The 17,125-nt window shown below is 50.9% G+C and overlaps 3 protein-coding genes across 3 annotated transcripts; 1 reads left to right on the top strand and 2 right to left on the bottom strand.

The window, feature by feature from the left end:
* Nucleotides 1-853: 853 nt before the first annotated feature.
* On the top strand, nucleotides 854-9,206 carry GUITHDRAFT_103099 (hypothetical protein; the record flags this gene model as incomplete). Its single annotated transcript, XM_005838106.1, has 22 exons — nucleotides 854-1,499; nucleotides 1,547-1,884; nucleotides 1,968-2,088; nucleotides 2,147-2,270; nucleotides 2,319-2,385; nucleotides 2,442-2,498; nucleotides 2,580-2,638; nucleotides 2,688-2,944; nucleotides 2,991-3,337; nucleotides 3,385-3,441; nucleotides 3,488-3,532; nucleotides 3,677-3,748; nucleotides 3,805-3,906; nucleotides 3,960-4,057; nucleotides 4,111-4,243; nucleotides 4,294-4,865; nucleotides 4,922-5,024; nucleotides 5,082-7,909; nucleotides 8,144-8,189; nucleotides 8,249-8,322; nucleotides 8,720-8,837; nucleotides 8,889-9,206. The coding sequence occupies 22 exons, from the start codon at nucleotides 854-856 to the stop codon at nucleotides 9,204-9,206; spliced, it is 6,582 nt and encodes a 2,193-aa protein (XP_005838163.1).
* A 1,564-nt stretch (nucleotides 9,207-10,770) lies between these two features.
* GUITHDRAFT_134689 (hypothetical protein) lies at nucleotides 10,771-13,645 on the bottom strand (the record flags this gene model as incomplete). The annotated part of the gene is made up of 11 exons (XM_005838105.1): nucleotides 10,771-10,813; nucleotides 10,874-10,930; nucleotides 10,980-11,040; nucleotides 11,102-11,178; nucleotides 11,226-11,287; nucleotides 11,337-11,426; nucleotides 11,484-11,564; nucleotides 11,612-11,695; nucleotides 11,748-11,792; nucleotides 11,972-12,121; nucleotides 12,215-13,645. 11 exons carry the CDS (start codon nucleotides 13,643-13,645, stop codon nucleotides 10,771-10,773), a joined length of 2,181 nt encoding a protein of 726 aa, XP_005838162.1.
* A 1,362-nt stretch (nucleotides 13,646-15,007) lies between these two features.
* On the bottom strand, nucleotides 15,008-15,763 carry GUITHDRAFT_66352 (hypothetical protein; the record flags this gene model as incomplete). Its single annotated transcript, XM_005838104.1, has 1 exon — nucleotides 15,008-15,763. One exon carries the CDS (start codon nucleotides 15,761-15,763, stop codon nucleotides 15,008-15,010), a length of 756 nt encoding a protein of 251 aa, XP_005838161.1.
* Nucleotides 15,764-17,125: the final 1,362 nt, after the last annotated feature.

The following is a 17,125-nucleotide window of genomic DNA, read 5'->3' as shown; positions in this document are numbered from 1 at the left end:
AGTCTGGTGTGAGCAACTCGAGGCCGCGCGGGTGCTCATCGATCATGGAGCAGGTGATGCGGTGAGGGATGTGGGTGGACGACGTGACTCGTGGTTCACACAGATGTGACGAGGCCCGATGAGTGGGGCAAGACAGCTTTAGACTTAGCAAGGTCTCAGCTAGCAGAGGGGAACGCCAAGCTCTTCACGTTTCTGTCAAAGGTAGTCGTTGCTTGCTCTGCACAAATACGTCGATGAGGCCTTTTGCTTCGAACAGGCGTTGCGTCGCCGAGAATTGTCTGATATGGATCCTACGGAATCAGCAGAGACAAATGAAGACTATGACAGCGATGATGTAATGGTTGGTGCGAAAGGCAAACCTAGGAATTGATGCTTTTCTGCTACAGGAAGGGAGGCTTGCAATTTCTCCAAGCATTTACGCGTTCACTGTAAATTAGAAGTCGTCATGATCGTGAGAAATGAATCAACCTTGGAGCCTCGGAGCCACTCAGATCGGCAGTAGTATGGTCACGAGTCACTAGCTAGTCACCGAGAGTGTGACTCGTTTGAAGGAACTCAGATTGACCAGAGAATTTTAAACGAGCTGAGCCGTCCGGCGACCGGCCGTCTCGGCTGTAAGCAATGATCCGACTCCGGGCCGTCGCCTTCGCCCACAGCTGAGCGGCCCGGGTCCCCGGCGGCCCGTCGACGGTCCGATCACTGGGCCGGCCTGTCATTAACTGAGGCGGGTCAGTGATGTTGGATTGAGATGTGAGGGGGCTGATGAGGCGGGTCGACATCATCAAATGAGATTTGGAGGAAAATATGGCGGGATCCAGGGGGAGGAAAGGATGAGAGGACGAGAGGGCTGAACATGCTGGGACCGGGAAAGTTCAGCGACTTCGATGATACCGCGGGAGGGGACGGAGAGAACGGCCAAGGGCAGGCGGACCTGGACATGGGTGCCCTTGAGTCGAAGTTTGCAAGCAAGAATTGGAAGGATCGCAGCGACTGCCTGGTAGCTGTAGCCGCCAAGGTCAGGAGCGGTTTCAAAGGATGCAAGGAGGAAGAGGTAATGCGCTATGTTCTCGAAGGCGTCGATGATTCCAATGTGATTGTGCAAGAGAAAGGCATTGAGGCGGCGGTGTGCTTCATTGAAAATGCTTCCGAGCATTCGATGAAGGAAATTAGCCCGCAGTTGTCAGCCAGGCTCGTTTACAAGGGGCTGGTTCAAGCCAAATGTCGAGGCAAAGCACAGAGAGCTTTGCTGCAGATGTGCAAGCTTCATTCCAACGTGGTGGTCACCGAACTGATGGCAGCCGCTTCTTCGAAACAGCCGAAGATAGCTGCCGCCGCCGTGGAGTCCCTGCGGATTTACTTGCAGTCGGAAGGATTGCCCACCTTTGACAAGGCGCTGTTGAAGGAGATCATATCGCTTTCTGTGCAGCTCTTCGATAGCACCGTGACCTCTGTGAGAGCTGAAGCACTCCCCATCGCCCTGTCAATCTTCAAAGTCTTTGGTGATGTCGTTCTTGTGGTGTGCAGCAGCTAAATCTTTCTTCCCCAGGCTCGTCTCTCAGGGAAAAGTATCAAAATCTGCGGCCTGCGCAGCAGAAGGAAATCGATGACGCACTAGCACAAATGGAGAAGTCGAGCGTGGAAATCAAGGAGAATGAGGACCCAGCAGATACAACGGGTCGCGATCAGAACCTTGGACAGGGGTCGGACGTCAAGGCCATGGAAGATCAACCAGTCCAAACTCTCCCAGAGCTGGACCTGTGGGAGATTTCAGATCCTGTGAATGTTTTGAAGCAGATCCCAGAGGATTGGTGTCAGCAAGTGACCTCTGAGCCAAAATGGCAAATCAGACTCGAGAAATTGAATACTTTGATGGAACTTTCAAAGGTAATGCTATTCGACGTCTTTCTTGCTCGCGTTTTCGTTCTCTTTTACCCCCTGTGTCTCTTTTGAAGTAGCATTGCTTCCAGGTGCCAAGGATAGCTCCTGGAGATTACGGGGAGATTGTAAAAACTCTACTCAAACTTTTCAACGATTCGATGGTACTGGTTGTTTCCACCGCTGCAACTTGCATTTCAAATCTAGCAGGAGGTTTGTTAATGAAGTTTTCGCATGTCGAATTTAGGTCCTTCCATTCACTTTCGTACAGGACTTCGCAAGTCTTTTTCTCCATATGCAAGATTGTGTATTGGACCCCTACTGGATCATTTTCGAGACAAAGATCGCCGAGTGACCGAAGCGCTGCATGCTGCGTTCCTTTCGTTGTATCCTAGGTCAGCGCAAAACTGAGTGTTCAATCCCTCAGTCGTTTTCCTTTTCAGTTCCTTGTGTGCAGACGATGTGTTGGACGAAATTTCCAAAGTTCTCGAACCCAAAATTAGTATCAAGGTTGGTTTCTTTGCATCGCATGTTCCAGATTGCTCTTGAATTTACATGGGCAACAGGCTAAGATTGAGGCGGTGAAATTGCTTCAAGTGTTGGTAGAGCGCAGAAAAGCTGATGTATGGATCAATTCAGATCCCTCGTTTCCTGTTCATTGAGTGATGGGCCGTTTCGGAACATGCTTCTGACGTACTTGGCAGGATTTGAGCCTCTGGGTGAAGCATTTGGTTGAAGTCATTGGAAAAGCAACGAATGACAAGTAATTGTTTGCTACCTCTCATTCGCGGTTGAGCAGTGATCGAATGCAGTGCATCCGAGGTTCGAGATGCAGCAAAGGCCTCAATGTCGTGTCTCGCGTCTGCAGCTGCTGTAGAGAATCTTCATATTCCAATGGAGATATTGGACGAGAAGCTGAGAGCACGCCTGGAGTCCAGGCAGAATGAAGAGACTGCTGAAAGCTCAACAAGTCAGCGAACCAAATCTGTTCCTTCCTCACCAGCGAGGAATTCTCCGAGCGTCAAGACGAGAAGTAAACCGAGATTGCTCACGCTGGAAGATGATGCAGGTTGGCTGAAATTAAGGTTTGCTTTCTTCGTGTGACTGCAGTGAAGGCAACCCGAAGGAAGTGATTGGAAGAGCAAAATCTAGTCCGAAGCTATCGCCTGCGAAAGGTCATGGAAGGGAGGCGACCAAAGTCGAAGCTACACCATTGGGAAGTAAAGCTCGAGAAAGCTCGAATGCGGTCAAAAAAGCGAAGGATACAGCAAGCAGCACGTCAGTCACAGCCCTGAAAGATGAGGAGTTAGAGAGTTTTGCTAAAGAAGCAATCAACACCAAGTATCCCAACATGCTCGAGCGACTGGAAACTGGGGCATGGAAGGATAAGCTTGAAGCTCTCACAGAACTCGAGAACGTCACCAAGATAGAGGAGTTTATGGGCCAAGAGAACATTGCTCAGGTGAGTGTCCTAGGATTCTGTTTCGGACTTATGCTTCATCAAACCAGGCATTATTGAGGCTACTGACTGCAATGTTCATCGATCGCAAAGAAACCAACATGCAGGTAAGTCTCCTGGTGAGAAGACGGCAATCATGATGCTTGTGCATAGGTCTTGGCTAAAGTCTTTCAGATTGCTGCAGATCTGTTCTTGAAGGTAAGGATTACAGGGACCCGACTGGTTTCCTTTCTTTTGCACTGATCATATCAATTCCTGTATGCACAATGGACATTTACGCTCTGTTTGAAGAAATATTTTTGATGGAAATCTATGATCAATCGTAACCATGTCTCAATGCAGCGTTCGTTGCAAAGCATGAACCTCATCGAAAGCTACATCCCGGTACTTGTTGACAAATTTTCTGACGCCAAGGTATCTATTCCTCCTGTTATGCTATTGGAATTGACGAGATTTGCCATAAGCTCAAGCAAGTTGTGACCGACTGTCTCTTAAATTTTGGAGAGGCGATCAATCCAAAGCAAGTTCTGGATGCTGTGATCGATCAAGTCAGTCAACACAAGAATCCAAAGGTTCGAAGCGCATGCCATTGATGTGGATCGTGAAACACTGAAACATGCTGAAGGTGCATTCCGAAGCTCTTGCCTTCTGTCAAGTATATTGTTTGGAATTCGGATTCTCTGTTTTGGATCCAAAGATGCTCTTGGGATTCATCAAGAACATGTAAATCCCTCCTTGTTGCGCCAAATCGTTCCTCATACACCAGTAATTTTCAGGCTGACCTCGCCAAATCCAACGGTGAAAAAGAGCTCAATCGAAATACTTAAGACCATGCGAATCCATCTTGGTTCTGACATCCGAAACTTCTTGACGGATGTAAAGCCAGCTTTACTTACAGTGATAGATGAGGTGAACTGTAACTGCATGCGCTACATGTCATACGAACTTACTCAATGCAGGCGTTCAGCTCCATTCCTGAATTGCAAGAAGCGCCCATGTCAACAACAGCAGCCCCTCGACGTGTCTGCAAGGCTTCGGGCAAGGAGAAAGAATTGCTCACTGATGACGCATCATTCAAGGCAACACCGCTTGCAACCATTGTCCATAAATCGTTGGAAGGGCTCTCGAACAGCAACTGGAAGGATCGCCACAGTTCTCTGATTGCCATTGAAGACGCTTTGAAGAAAGCGAAACCACTGGGCCATCAAGGACCATACGTGGACGTCAATGGTGGAGAATTCTGGACACAGCTCAAGGCAAGATTGCGAGATAGCAATAAGAATATTGTCATGCTGTCGATCTCGTTGCTCAGCCAGTTGACGGAAGCGATTGGGCCCAACATGGAGAAAGTGAACAAGATTGTGCTGCCCTCCCTGTTTCCCCTCATAGGAGACAATAAGAAGGTCGTAAGAGATGCGGTTCTTGAATGCATGAAGACGCTGTCAAAGAACCTTTCTCCCGATATCATTGTTCGTCATGCGCATTTCGCTCTTTCAGTAGAAGCTCCCGCCGGTCGTGAGGATGCAACGAGGTATGAGCTGAACATCATTAGGCTGAACTCAAGCATGATACTGACATCCATGACAGATGGATGGCTGATTTTCTTCAGAACATGGATAAGAAGACTGACTTAGATCTGTCTAGCCTTCTCCCACCGATTATAGATAGCTTGCAACACAGGAACGCTGAGGTATGGCTCTTTCCCTTCAGTCCGTTGAATATCCTAAGGCATCTCTAATCCATGCAGATTCGGGCAGCAGCGGAGAGATGCCTGGTTCCCATCATTTCTTTGAACGGCACAGAAACGTTAGAGAAGATCATCAGAGATCAGAAGCCTGCTCTAGCAGAAACCCTTCAAGCTGTTTGTAGCAGGGCAGCGCAAGAAGCAAACGAAGAGGGCTCTTCCAGTCATGCGGCAGGACATCACTTGCAGGACAGACCGCCCCATCGATCGTCGCCAAGTAGCCCTGACCCTCAAGACTCCAACGGAAGGGTTTTGAGCGCCCATAGGCCTCCCTCGCCTCAACTTTCTTCATCCATGAGATCGCCCATACAGGACAGAAGAGATGGGAACGTGCGGAGCTCGCTGTTGTCAAGGAACATCTCAAGCGCGAAGTTCAGAGAGAAAGACAGCGAAACACGGAATTCTCGTAAGAGTCTTTCGTTGAGCAGGCCTTCAACTGCCACATCCATGGTAAGAAAAAGTATTCTGAAGCCTGACGCTATGGAGAACATTTCATCCTCCCAAGGATCTGCCGCATCTGCACCTTCAAACTTGAATCAAAGGATTTTTCGGCGAACCAATCAAAAGGACCTGAGAGAAAAGCGACATGGGAAATTCAAATGGATACTTGACAACGCCAAAGAGGTCGAAAGTTTGGTACAAGCCATGAGCGAGCAGATGTTTCAATGTATAGATTCTGAAATACACTCGAAACTTTTCTCTAAGGAATTCAAAAAGCAAGTGGAAGGCATGAGAATTATGGGGAATTCATTTCAAATTGAAGCTGAAGAGGTGATTGACAATCTGGATATGATCCTGAAATTTTGCTCCTTGCGTCTGGTTGGCAAAGGAAACAACACAATTGTTGTGTTGGCAGTTTTGGACTTGTTGAGGAATCTGTTTGATTTCTTGACCAAGGAAAACTACTGCCTATCTGACTATGAAGCGCAAATGTGCTTGCCTTGCCTGATGGAAGAAGTCGGAGCCAACAACGAGAACGTCCGCAAGCAGATCCGAGAAGCTCTTCTGATCCTTGTTGCGCTGTATCCAGCGAGCAAGTTCTTCAATCTCCTTCTGGATACTTTGCTCCACACCCGAAATCAACGGGCCAAGGCAGAATGTCTTTCTGTAGCCTGCTACATGGTTCAAGAAAAAGGATTGGACGAGGTCACGAGTAATCCGGGCAAGGTGATATCGACTATAGGTACCTTTGTTTCGGAGAGAGATGCGTCAGTTAGAAATTCGGCCATCGAGTTCATTATTGCGGTATACAGCATGATCGGTGAAAAGGTCTGGAAGCACCTGAGTAAGTTGGAGATCAAGGACAAGGACCTGATAGACACAAAACTGAACAAAATGAAACTCTGCCGGGGGTCGATGAAAGAACCCTCCCCTTCCAATTACCCTCATGAGAGATTGCCCCGTCATGAAAGCGATTCAGAATCGCCACTGACGGTGAAGGAACATGGCTTTGCGGTTAGGTCCTCCATGGAAATGAAATCTCATTCCTTGCATGGCGACAAGAATGTTTCTGTGCACAAGCCGATGGTAGACTTGATCAGTGTGGACCCGTTCAAGCCTTCCAGATCGGCTCATGGGGAAAGGCGCTTCGAATCAGCAGAGAAATCATTGTTTTGTGATCAAAACATGCACAATATGATCTGCTCATTGATCGACGACATTCGTGCGAGCTCAACAGCTCGAGAGCAAGCAGCAGCTGTTCTTCAACTATGTGACATCATCGACTCCATCAAGACAAGAGGGGACGCGGACGAAGTCCTAGCTCATGTGGACATCATTGTTGATACTCTTATCACACTTGTCGGTGAGAGTATTGCAACTGGGGGGACTTGGGATGATACGGATACACGGAAAGGAGTCACAGATGCCCTTCGCTCCCTTCACTACTTGTTGTCAAGCGTCCCCACAGCGGCCAAGACTGTGAGCGACAGGGTCTTAAGTCGTCTCATGGAAGAATTGTTATGGACCTTGCATGATCCGCATCTCCACGACGACGAGATGATGGAGCAGGTTGTTCGCTCTATGAATGAGCTGGTCGTGGATGTGCTTCACTTCGCGCGGCCGAATGCAGTTTTTACCATCCTGATCAACTTTCTTTACGATCAAGCTCCTTTGTCGGGCCTTCGGGAACCAACTCTTGATTTCATTGATGGTGTCTTGCGGTGTCTGTTGGAAATGACTAGGAGAATTTCAACTTTCCTGGACGACATGAACATCGACGTTCTTCTGAGAGACATACACAAGTTCTTGACTGCACACCCGCCGTCCCAATACAAAGGGAAGGAATTCAGGCCCCTGCGTCTGTTGAAGATGATTTTGAACGAGTTGGTCAAGCTGAAAGGGACAGCTATCAAGAATCATCTGACTTTGATACCTGTTCACAGCAATCCCATCCTTTGCTCTTACCTTGAGCTGGTGTTCAAACAACAAGGCGCAAAGATGACCAAGGAAAGCTCCGAATCGTTTTCAAGGGTGCACAGCATATTTGACCAGATAGTCAGCAAGGACTCCTCTGTTGCACGATCCGGCTTCGAGAGCTTGCACGACTATATCCAGGAGAACGACGACTTTGATCTGGATGACTACATGTCGGATCGCCCAGCAGACTTCCGAGTCCACGTCAAGAGAGGCCTGGCAAAGATACACGCACGAGTGGAGAGCAAGCATGGCTCATGTTGCGAGCAACAGGATGACAGTTCGCAGGACGAAACGTCGATGGAGACCAGCGCTGCAGAGGAGAAGAAGCACTTGACGTGCTTCAAAGGTCCCTCCGCAACTTCGCCGTTGATCCAAAAGTTTCACCAGCTCCGTTCGCTGCTTGCGAATCAGAGGTAACTTTCCTTGCCACTTTTCTTGCTCTCCTCCTCTCCTCCTCTCGCCCGATCCTCCTATCCCCTCTCCTCCTGTCCTACTCTTCCTCTATAGATTCTGCCTAAAGTCTCCATAGCCCTAGGGAAGAAAACACCAGCGGCGAGATGATGGAGTCTCCTCCTCCCAGCGCTCATGTTGAAACCCCTGGTGCGCGTGCGATGCCGCGAACTTTCTCATCCTCACCCACGTCACAGGTTCCGAGCTGCACAAACGGTCTTCGTTCCTGAGCCTGCAGGAGAGGTGAGTGGGGAGTGGGGACGCTCTTCAGCACTCCCGCTGAGACGTTTGGGGGCTCTCAGGCTAGCAAAGCTGAAGCTGGAGAAGTCCTTGGAGCCAAGTCCTTGAGGCCGCAGGGGCCATGCAGCATTCTAGGGTAAGGTATATCGACGAGAGCCATGCTGGCAGTGAGAGGCGGCTCGCGCTTGCAATGACGTCTCTTGTGTGTAAATGGAATCCTCCTCCTCTGCTCTTGTGTGCTCGTCGGTCAGCAGCCGTCCTCCTCCTCCTCCTCCTCCTCCTCCTCCTCCTCCTCCTCCTCCTCCTCCTCCTCCTCCTCCTCCTCCTCAACACAACGCATGCTAGCTCTAGCTTGAAAACCGAAAAAGTCCCTCAAAAAAAAAGTCAAAGTGCCACAAACTCTTGAAAACTTAGCAATCCCGTTCCCGCCAAAAGATGCAGGCAGAGGGTTTGTTGCATGCTTCGCGCATGCTAGAGGAAGGAGGTCACGTAGCCGCCGCCATCGCTCTCCTCAAGGAGACGATCGCGAGCAGAGCAGCTGAGCTGTTCAACCTCGAGCTGATGAGGCTGCATGTCCGGTTGGGCTGCCTCTACCGCTCCTACACCGACAATGTCGTGGACGAACGTTCACACTTCCGCAAGGCCTTGGAGGTGAGCGTGTCAAGGACGAGCGTGTTCTGCCTGAAGTTTTGAGCTTGCAAGTGCATCAAGAGTTTCGAGGTCTCCCGGGGCGCCGATGAGATCAAATCGTACATGTCCCTGATGATATCGGAGACTTTCGTTCGGGAGGGGGACCTCAAGCAAGCGCATGCGTTCCTGTCTGCCGCACTCGAGCATGCACTAAGTTCTGAGTCCAGAGACTGCGTGAGCTACGTTGCTCTCGTGCAGAGCTCCGTGCATGTCATGCAGGGGGACATTGAGGGCGCCAGGTGCTGCATCAAGGTTGCGATTGACAAGGAGAGCAGCAGTGACAAGACTGCCATCTGCTGCCTGGCTGCCGCCCACATAGAGCTCAGGTGATCTCAACTTGTGATGACACACCAATCATCTTGAGGTCCAGGTCAAACAACCGGCCGTGTGCTCTAGAGCACTTGAACGCAGCATCGGGCATCATGGAGCGTTTGAATGGTGGACAAGCAAGCACATCATGCATACAAATCCAACAGTATCACCAGGTCCTGAGGAGAATATACAACCTCTCTGGAGAAGAAGCTCTTCCCGTTTGTGAGCAGTCGAGCAAAATAGTTCCAACATTCCATCGGATCTTTGCACCTGCCCGGCAACATCAGCTTGCGGTTTTGCAGACTTTTCGATCCTCACGTTGTTGCATCGGCAGCGCAAGAATCCTGGAAGCTCTGAACCTTCATTTGAAAGGTTGTGAAGAGTTGGGCACCTGCGATCCGACTGCAAACTTGTCTCAAAAAAAGTCAAAGGGTTGCTCCTTGTTTCTGAAGGCCCAAAGTCGAATGAATGAAGTGGATTCAGCAGCTGACCAGTCGGAGGGACGCACAAAGAAACGAAAACTTTGCCTAGACGAACAACCGGTTCATGAGATGTCCACTTTCTACGATGAAAACCTTTCTCATCTCATCCTGTTTGCAACATGTCTTGAAAGGGCAGCTTCGATACAACTTGATCAATTCGAATTGTTGCGTGCACAAAGCACTATATCAAGACTTTGCTCCATTGTGAAATCATCAAGCTTGAAGCACATAAGGCCAGAATGTATAAGAGATGATCTCGCAACAGCTACACATTGTCTTATTGCAAAGTATCTTTGGAGATGTAAACTCCCAGCAATCGCTATTGAGCATTTGGATAGGGTTCGTCATCGTTCTAAACACAGCAGTGAAAGAATGTGGGCTGCATTGTACACTTGCATGATACTATTGAGCCTAGATGACATCAACGAAAACATCTTTTATCAGCTTCAGAGCCTCACAAAGGAAATAAGAAATATCAAAGAGAACTGTCAAGGCGATCTTTCGAGGTGGATTGAAGCAGCATTCCTGTCAGTGAATGCTGTTTACCTTAGAAGAGCTGGTCCTGGTTCCAATGTAAACCATTGCTATCTCCTCTTTTGAATTCACATGATATTAACGTACAGGTCGAAGATGCAAAGAAAATGTTGGAAGCTAGCATGCAGATGATTTCAGGGTCCAGTTACGATCTTGAACTGGATGTATGGATCAGAATGTCTTTTGCAAGTTTATTCATGGAGGATGAAATTTGCGAATTCGAAGAAGGTTTAAGGTCTGACTGCTTCACCTTTACGAAGTTGGAATGATTGCTCCACGTTAGAATCCTCTGTCAGGCACATGTGAAGGTGTGCAAGAGCAATGATGTATGGCTGGAATCTCAGATTCTTACAAGTCTCGAGCGAGGCTACCTCAAGATCCAGGTAATAAGTTTCTCTGGGAGATTCCCCTGAGTTTTGTATTTACAGCATCAGAGCAAATTCGCAAATGCATCGATGTTAATCAAGAATCAACGGCAGAAAATCATCGAAAAGCTCATCGGGCAGACGCTTCAGCAGAATGATCATCACGCGATAACGCAATGGCGATGCGAGGACGTGACTACGCTAGAAAACATGTCCTGAGATGATGACGTTTCTTGGATTCAAACTGCGATTACATTTATGCACGTCAATCGCGATTGACATCCAAAACATAGACACAAAGAACCTGAAAGAGTCGATATCCCAGGCCATAGAGACTGCTGACTCCATGGACTTTACCCACCTGTAACATTTGCATCATGAGAGAATGGACCCAGCAAGGCTCATCTCACTTTGAGACATCAAATAACGAACCAGATTGCTTCTCCGTTGCAAGTTTCGCCCTCACCGAACCTGATTGTATCATCGCATCCGCCACTTCAGGTCACTCCCGCACATTCTCTCCTTCTCTCACTCAGCCACTTCGACTCGCCGCTGGCTTGCAGGCTTCGGATCGCTCTCACTACAACATCCGCATAGTCCTCTGCCGTCCTGCTCCGGACTGAGTTATGTAAAGTCGCGTGAGCCTGCAACCGCACCTGGCGACCAGGTGGCCGTGCAGGCTGAGGCCCTTGAGGAGACTCGCGCCGACTCGCGCCGACTAGATCAAGTCACAAGAAAGGTGACGGTCACTGAGAAACAGGAAGGACCTGCATGATTCCAGGAAGCGTCACGGTTGGTACGCCAGCCCAGAGAATGTCGGCGCCCGACGTGTGACCGCAGTAGAGGAAGGTGTCGAGCTGTCCAATGATCAGACGAGCAGCAGGATGGAGAGAGGGAGGAGGAGAAGTCAGGACCTGCATGGTTGCAAGGCTCTTCACTTGCAGATGTTCGCTCTCGTCAAACAGATTCGTCCATACGATCCTCGTCGTTGCATTCTGACGTCAGCATTACAACGTGTGTAGACTGCCCAGTTGCGTTCCACCTTCCCCAACTTTGCTCTCGCTATTCGCATCAGCTGCGGTTTGGCCACATCTGGAAACAGAGGAAGCCAGAGGGTTGTGTGATGCTGCGTTGACGTTACGTTGCAAACACGCAGCGATAACGAATGTTGCCTTCACCTCAGTCGTTCGTCGTAAGATGTCCATCCAAGTCAGGAACAGTCTCTACATCAAGACATCAGCTCCTCCGATGGGAAAAAGGATTGAGTTACACGCCTTGTCTATCTTCCACAACTGGTTGAACCCTGACAACAGAGGACCGTCACGAGGGAGCCCCAGGTCAGACCTCCTCTTGTTCAGCGCCCTCCCCTGGACATGGACGATTAGAACCTCTCAATATCAACCTTGGACAGGCCTAAAACCTTGGGCAGGCGGATCTCTCCCCCTGATTGTCGGAGGTCGGAGGGGAAGTAACAGTGTGGCCATAGCAGAAGTTTCTCCGAGTAGTCTTGAACGAACTCAGGTGGACTCGCAACCTTATCGGAGACCAAGTACTGCCCACATAGTCACATCAACCATCCTGAGCCAACTGAGGGAACCTGGATAAAAGAAGCGCCGCTGCTTGCGACCCAAGCCAAGAAGTTCACCTGGAGCTTTGCTGGGGACAAGGCGAGGATAATGTTCCTCTGCTGCCGCACGCCTTCGCCGGTGTACCCATTCACGTCGAAGAGGACGTGGATGCCAAGCTGGTTGACCTGTGAAGCTGCATGATAGTTGTCTAGGTCTGTGTAGTCCAGGAAGTGCTCACACGTCGATTGAAGCTTCCTCTGAACGGGAGTGCCATGATCTCTCTTCAAACTGAAGCAGAAAACTTCGAACCTCGACCTGTCGTGCTGCTCAAACACTCCTTGCATGTTCTTTCCATCCGGATGATGTCGAAACCCTCCACTGATGTATCCGATCCTGAGCCTCTTCCCAGGTTTCATCCTTGCGTGCTTGCTGAAGGGAACCCAACCTGCCTGTTTCACCCGGGCAAGTGAACGGGTCGCGAAATTCCGGGCAACGCGAAGAAACAAGCTGTGGTCGGTGTAAGTTCCGATCAGCACAAGAGCCTCCACCGGAGTCATTCCGGATTCCTGCCCTGTCTGCAGCTCCCAGCTCAAGGTGTTTTCAAGGTTCTCGCAGGCCTCCCTCAGACGGTCGAAGTTGCAAGTGTGGATCAGGTAGTGCAGCTGACTGTAGTAGGACTTGGGGTAGATCCTGTTGGGAGCCACGTCTATCGCCTTCTGATAGGTTGCGATCGCGTCCTCGTACCTCGTACTGTCACCATATGCATCCCCCAAGTTGTCGAACTCAGCAGAGATCGGTCGCAACCGGACGGCATACTCCAGCACCTTGACAGCGTCATTGGGTCGATTCTGATTCAACAAGGTGATGCCCATGTTGCTGTAGGCGTGAGGAAGGTACGGGTCCGCCATCGTCGCTTGTCTGTAGACTGAGAGAGCTTCGAGGGGATTTCCTGCACGATCAAGAGCACGTGCAAGTGAGTAATGGGCGATGGCGTACGAGGGATCTAGGTGAAGGATGCGCCGGTAGGAGGCAAAGGCCTCAGAGAATCTTCTCAGGTCGACGAACGTGTTCCCAAGGTTCAGAAGAATGCTTGTCGTCATCATACCCGACTCAGGGGTCCAGAGGCGCAGGGCGGACTTGTACGATCGCACCGCAGAAGCGTGCTGGTTGCTGGCCGCGTACGAGATCCCCAGGTTGTTGAAGTTGTGCATCGTCAGGCCATCCTGTTGCAGCATGGCGGCCTCGTAGTCGGCCACTGATCTCTGCAGGTCACCAAGGGAGTAGTAGATGGCAGCCGATATCGACAGCACCTTGGATGAGGTTGGTGACAGTCGCTGTGCTTGCTCAACATACTCACGAGCCTGGAGGTGTTGGCCGTCAGTGACCGCGATCTCGGCCAGGCGAGCGAAGGGCTCAGGGTGGCGCGGAGACAGCTGAATAGCTCTCTGCAGGCATCTGCTCTCCTCTCTCGTCCTCCTCGAAGCTGCAAGATTGTTTGCTGCTTCCATCGCCTCCTGGAAGGATTCGAAAGAATCGCACGGATGGACATCTTGACTAGTCTTCTTCCTCCTAGCATTCGCAGGATTAGAAATCCAAAGCGTAAGTGCGACCAAGAGGACGGTACGATTGTAGCTTGAAAGTCTGGCAGCGCTCATCGCCTGCCTGCTGGACAAAGACAACGTGGTAGCAAGCCGTGTGCTTGCGCGGGGGGGGGGGGGGGGGGGGGAGGAGGAGAAGGTCAAGTAGAGGTCATCCTACCTGCCCGTCCCTCGTTGCAGGCATGCTTCAACTACTATGACTACTTGACTTGAGGCTCGTCCCCTCACAAGGTTTCTCTTCGCTTCCCACGCCATCGCAACCTTCTGCTTCAGATCCCCGACGGCATCGGGGGCTAAATAAAACTCAACCGACCCGCCCCAGGAAAGTGCTGATCAAGCCCTCATACAGCCCTCTCGCAGGTGAAACCGCTCTGGAAACCGCTACTCCAGTTCCACTCCTCCCTTTCCTAGTATTTTGTTGAGGCGGATTTGTAGTTTGCCTTCTTTTTCAGTCATTAAAAAAATCATGACAATTTAGTGTTTCGGAGACTCGGTACCTACCTGTGTATGAGCACATCACAGTCTACGTCGTGTAATGTCTTCTAGGAACAAGATGAATCAGTTTTGTTGTCACTTTGATACCTGCTGTGATATTGTTTTTCAATGAGTCGATGCTCTCAAGAACCGTGATCAACTGTCGCACAAGGTCGCAGTATGATATTCCTTGGTACATTCCCCCATTCCTTCATGACTGTTAGTGCTTCTCTTACATCTATTTCTCCTATCTTTATGCAGATCGATACTAGCATTCTATCTATCATAAGTGTGCAGCTTGACATGTCCTCCATCCACCTTGTTTCAGAGCAGATACCTGCTCCTCTCCCGAGATCTTTTCCCACAGCACGTGAGCTGCTCGGGTAAAGATGAGGTGGAGCCCTGAAATCATAGTTCTAAATTTGCTTTCCATCTTCCAGCTGCATCCTGTGTGCCTCTCGAGTTCTTCTCGGAACCTCTTCAGCCATCTCCGTAGTGGTGGGTATGGAATTGTGTCGATTGTGTCTATTGTGTGAATAATTTGATTATCGTGCGGTATGAGGAGATATATCCATCGTCCCATAGGTAGCAGAAGTGGCATGTAGAACCTGCCTCCAACTCCTTGTGATTTAATGCTAATCGTGGCCAGCGAAAGTAATCCCCACTTTCTCGTTCGTTCGAGGTTTTGGACCCTTTGGATCCTGCGGTGCACATTTTACCTGAGCCCAAGCATAAAGCAATGCCACGATGGTAGGACATATTTGTTTTCGCAGTTGTACTTATAAAATCAGTCTGAGATTACTCGATCCCCATACCTTGAAGATACTCGACAACAGGTTCGTGTTCACTTGCCTCATCAGCACACGTCTTTCCGAAATTGTCCTTTTCTCTCAGCAGCTCCTCCCCGCATGTCTCTGCAAGGTACCGCAGTACTTCCACCTGCCCTCCTAGACTTGCCACATGTGCGCAAGTCCTGCCGTCATTCGTCTTCTCTCTCAGCAGCTCCTTCCCGCATGTCTCTGCAAGGTACCGCAGTACCTCTACCTGTCCTCGTTGACATGCCAAATGCGCGCATGTCCAGCCATCATACGTACAGCCGTCATTCGTCTTCTCGCTCAGCAGCACCTTCCCGCATGTCTCTGCAAGGTACCGAAGTGTCTCCACCTGCCCTCCAACACTCGCCAAATGCGTGCATGTCCAGCCGTCATTCGTCTTCTCCCTTACATAATCTCTCAGTTTCTCTACCCCACACATCTCCCTCAACCTCTTCAGGACCTCCACATGTCCATACTTTCCCGCCCAGTGAATGCATGTCCTCCCCTCCCCGTCTCTCGCTCCTACCTCCGCTCCTGCTTCTATCAGCTCCCTCACGCTTCCCGCCCTCCCCAGCATCGCCGCTACATGCAGCCCTGTCCTCCCGTCCTCTATCCGCCCATCCATGTCGCATCCTGCCGCCTTCAGTAGCGGGATCAGCTCTCCCTGCCCTCGTACGACTGCTGTGACTGTCGGCGGCTCCGCCTGCTCTTCTTCGCTTGCGATCGACAAGCCGTACATCCCGCACAGTCGCTTGCACAGCTCTTGTCTGCCACTGTCTGCTGGAGTCAGGGAGGCAATCTTGAACATCAGACCAGCCATCGTCTTCCAGTACACTGACTTCATCGAGTCGCCTGTCAAAGCTGGGCATTTCCAGTCTCCTTGAGTGTCTTCGATCCAATGTCTGAGCTTGTTGATCGCCATGTCCTTCATCGAGTTGGACAGCTCGATTGCCTCCTTGTATCTCGAGTCCTCGTTGTACCACTCTGCCTCCCTCCGTCTACTCGCCTCGACAAGCGTGCGGCATTCTTCCTTAATCGATTCCAACAGCACCCTATCACGCCGGTTACACCTATCAGCAACTGCACTCTTCAGTCGCTCCTGGATCTCCGGCTCCCACTCCCTCAGGTCTCGCTCTACCTCCCTCGCGATGTTCTCCATCAGCCCCGCATACAGCTGCTTCCTCTTCCCCAGCATGTCCTCGATCGTCGAGCTCATCACGTTCGCGTTGATTCTCAGCTGCAGCACCTTCACTCGCTTCCCCTCCATCACCTCTTGACGCGGCTTCTTCAGCACCTCCAGGTAAGACAGCGGAGGATATAAGATCTCCTCCTCCCCGGGATACTGAGACAAGAACGCCAAGCTCGCCCCCCGGTCGATCGCCCCGCAGCTGATCTCCAGCACGATCGGCTCTGCACCCTCCTCCGCGTACTGGATCGCCGTCCCCACGTCTGTCGTCGTGCTCAGCAGCCCGTACTCGACCCCTCCCGACACTCCGAGCTTGTCCTCCTCGAGGAAGCTCTTCGGCAGCTTCAGCCCCTTCAGCCCCCTCCACACTCGCCGATCCTCCGTCAGAGGCGTGTGACGAGCCAGCTTGACCAGTCCGCTGACCATGCAGTGCAGGGTCGTCGTGTACTTGTTGGCCACCTGGTCTGGGGCTCGGAGGATGGAGTTATACTTGTAGTACAACGGCCCTGTGGTACCTGTCTCATCCAACAAAGACTTCCTGCCTCGCTCTCTCCTGCTTACCTGTGTAGAGCTGCAGCGCGATCAGCTCCTCCTCCCGCAGGTCCGCCTTGATCGTCATCGCATGCTCCCTCAGCTCCTCTATCCCTCGGATGATCCGCTTTCCTTCAGACAGCCTCTGCCTCCTCTCCGGGTCTGTGACGTTCAGCCACTCTTCCTTTGCTGTCGTCCTGATGCCGTAGTTGCTCGTCGTAAACCCTTCCTCTGCGTCCTCGCCCCGGCAGTGCTCTTCCTCCATCGCCTTCATCAGTCCTGTCTGAGGCAGCCCAATCCGGTCGATCAGCCCCCGGTAGTACTCCTCGATCTTCCCGTACACGGCTTCGCGCGTCTCCTCGCTGTCTGTAGCCTCTGCCTCGT

This window comes from Guillardia theta, assembly GCF_000315625.1.
Source record: "Guillardia theta CCMP2712 unplaced genomic scaffold GUITHscaffold_12, whole genome shotgun sequence".
NCBI lineage: Eukaryota > Cryptophyceae > Pyrenomonadales > Geminigeraceae > Guillardia > Guillardia theta.
Note: the sequence above shows the minus strand (reverse complement) of the source record. Positions and strands in the feature narration are given on the sequence as shown.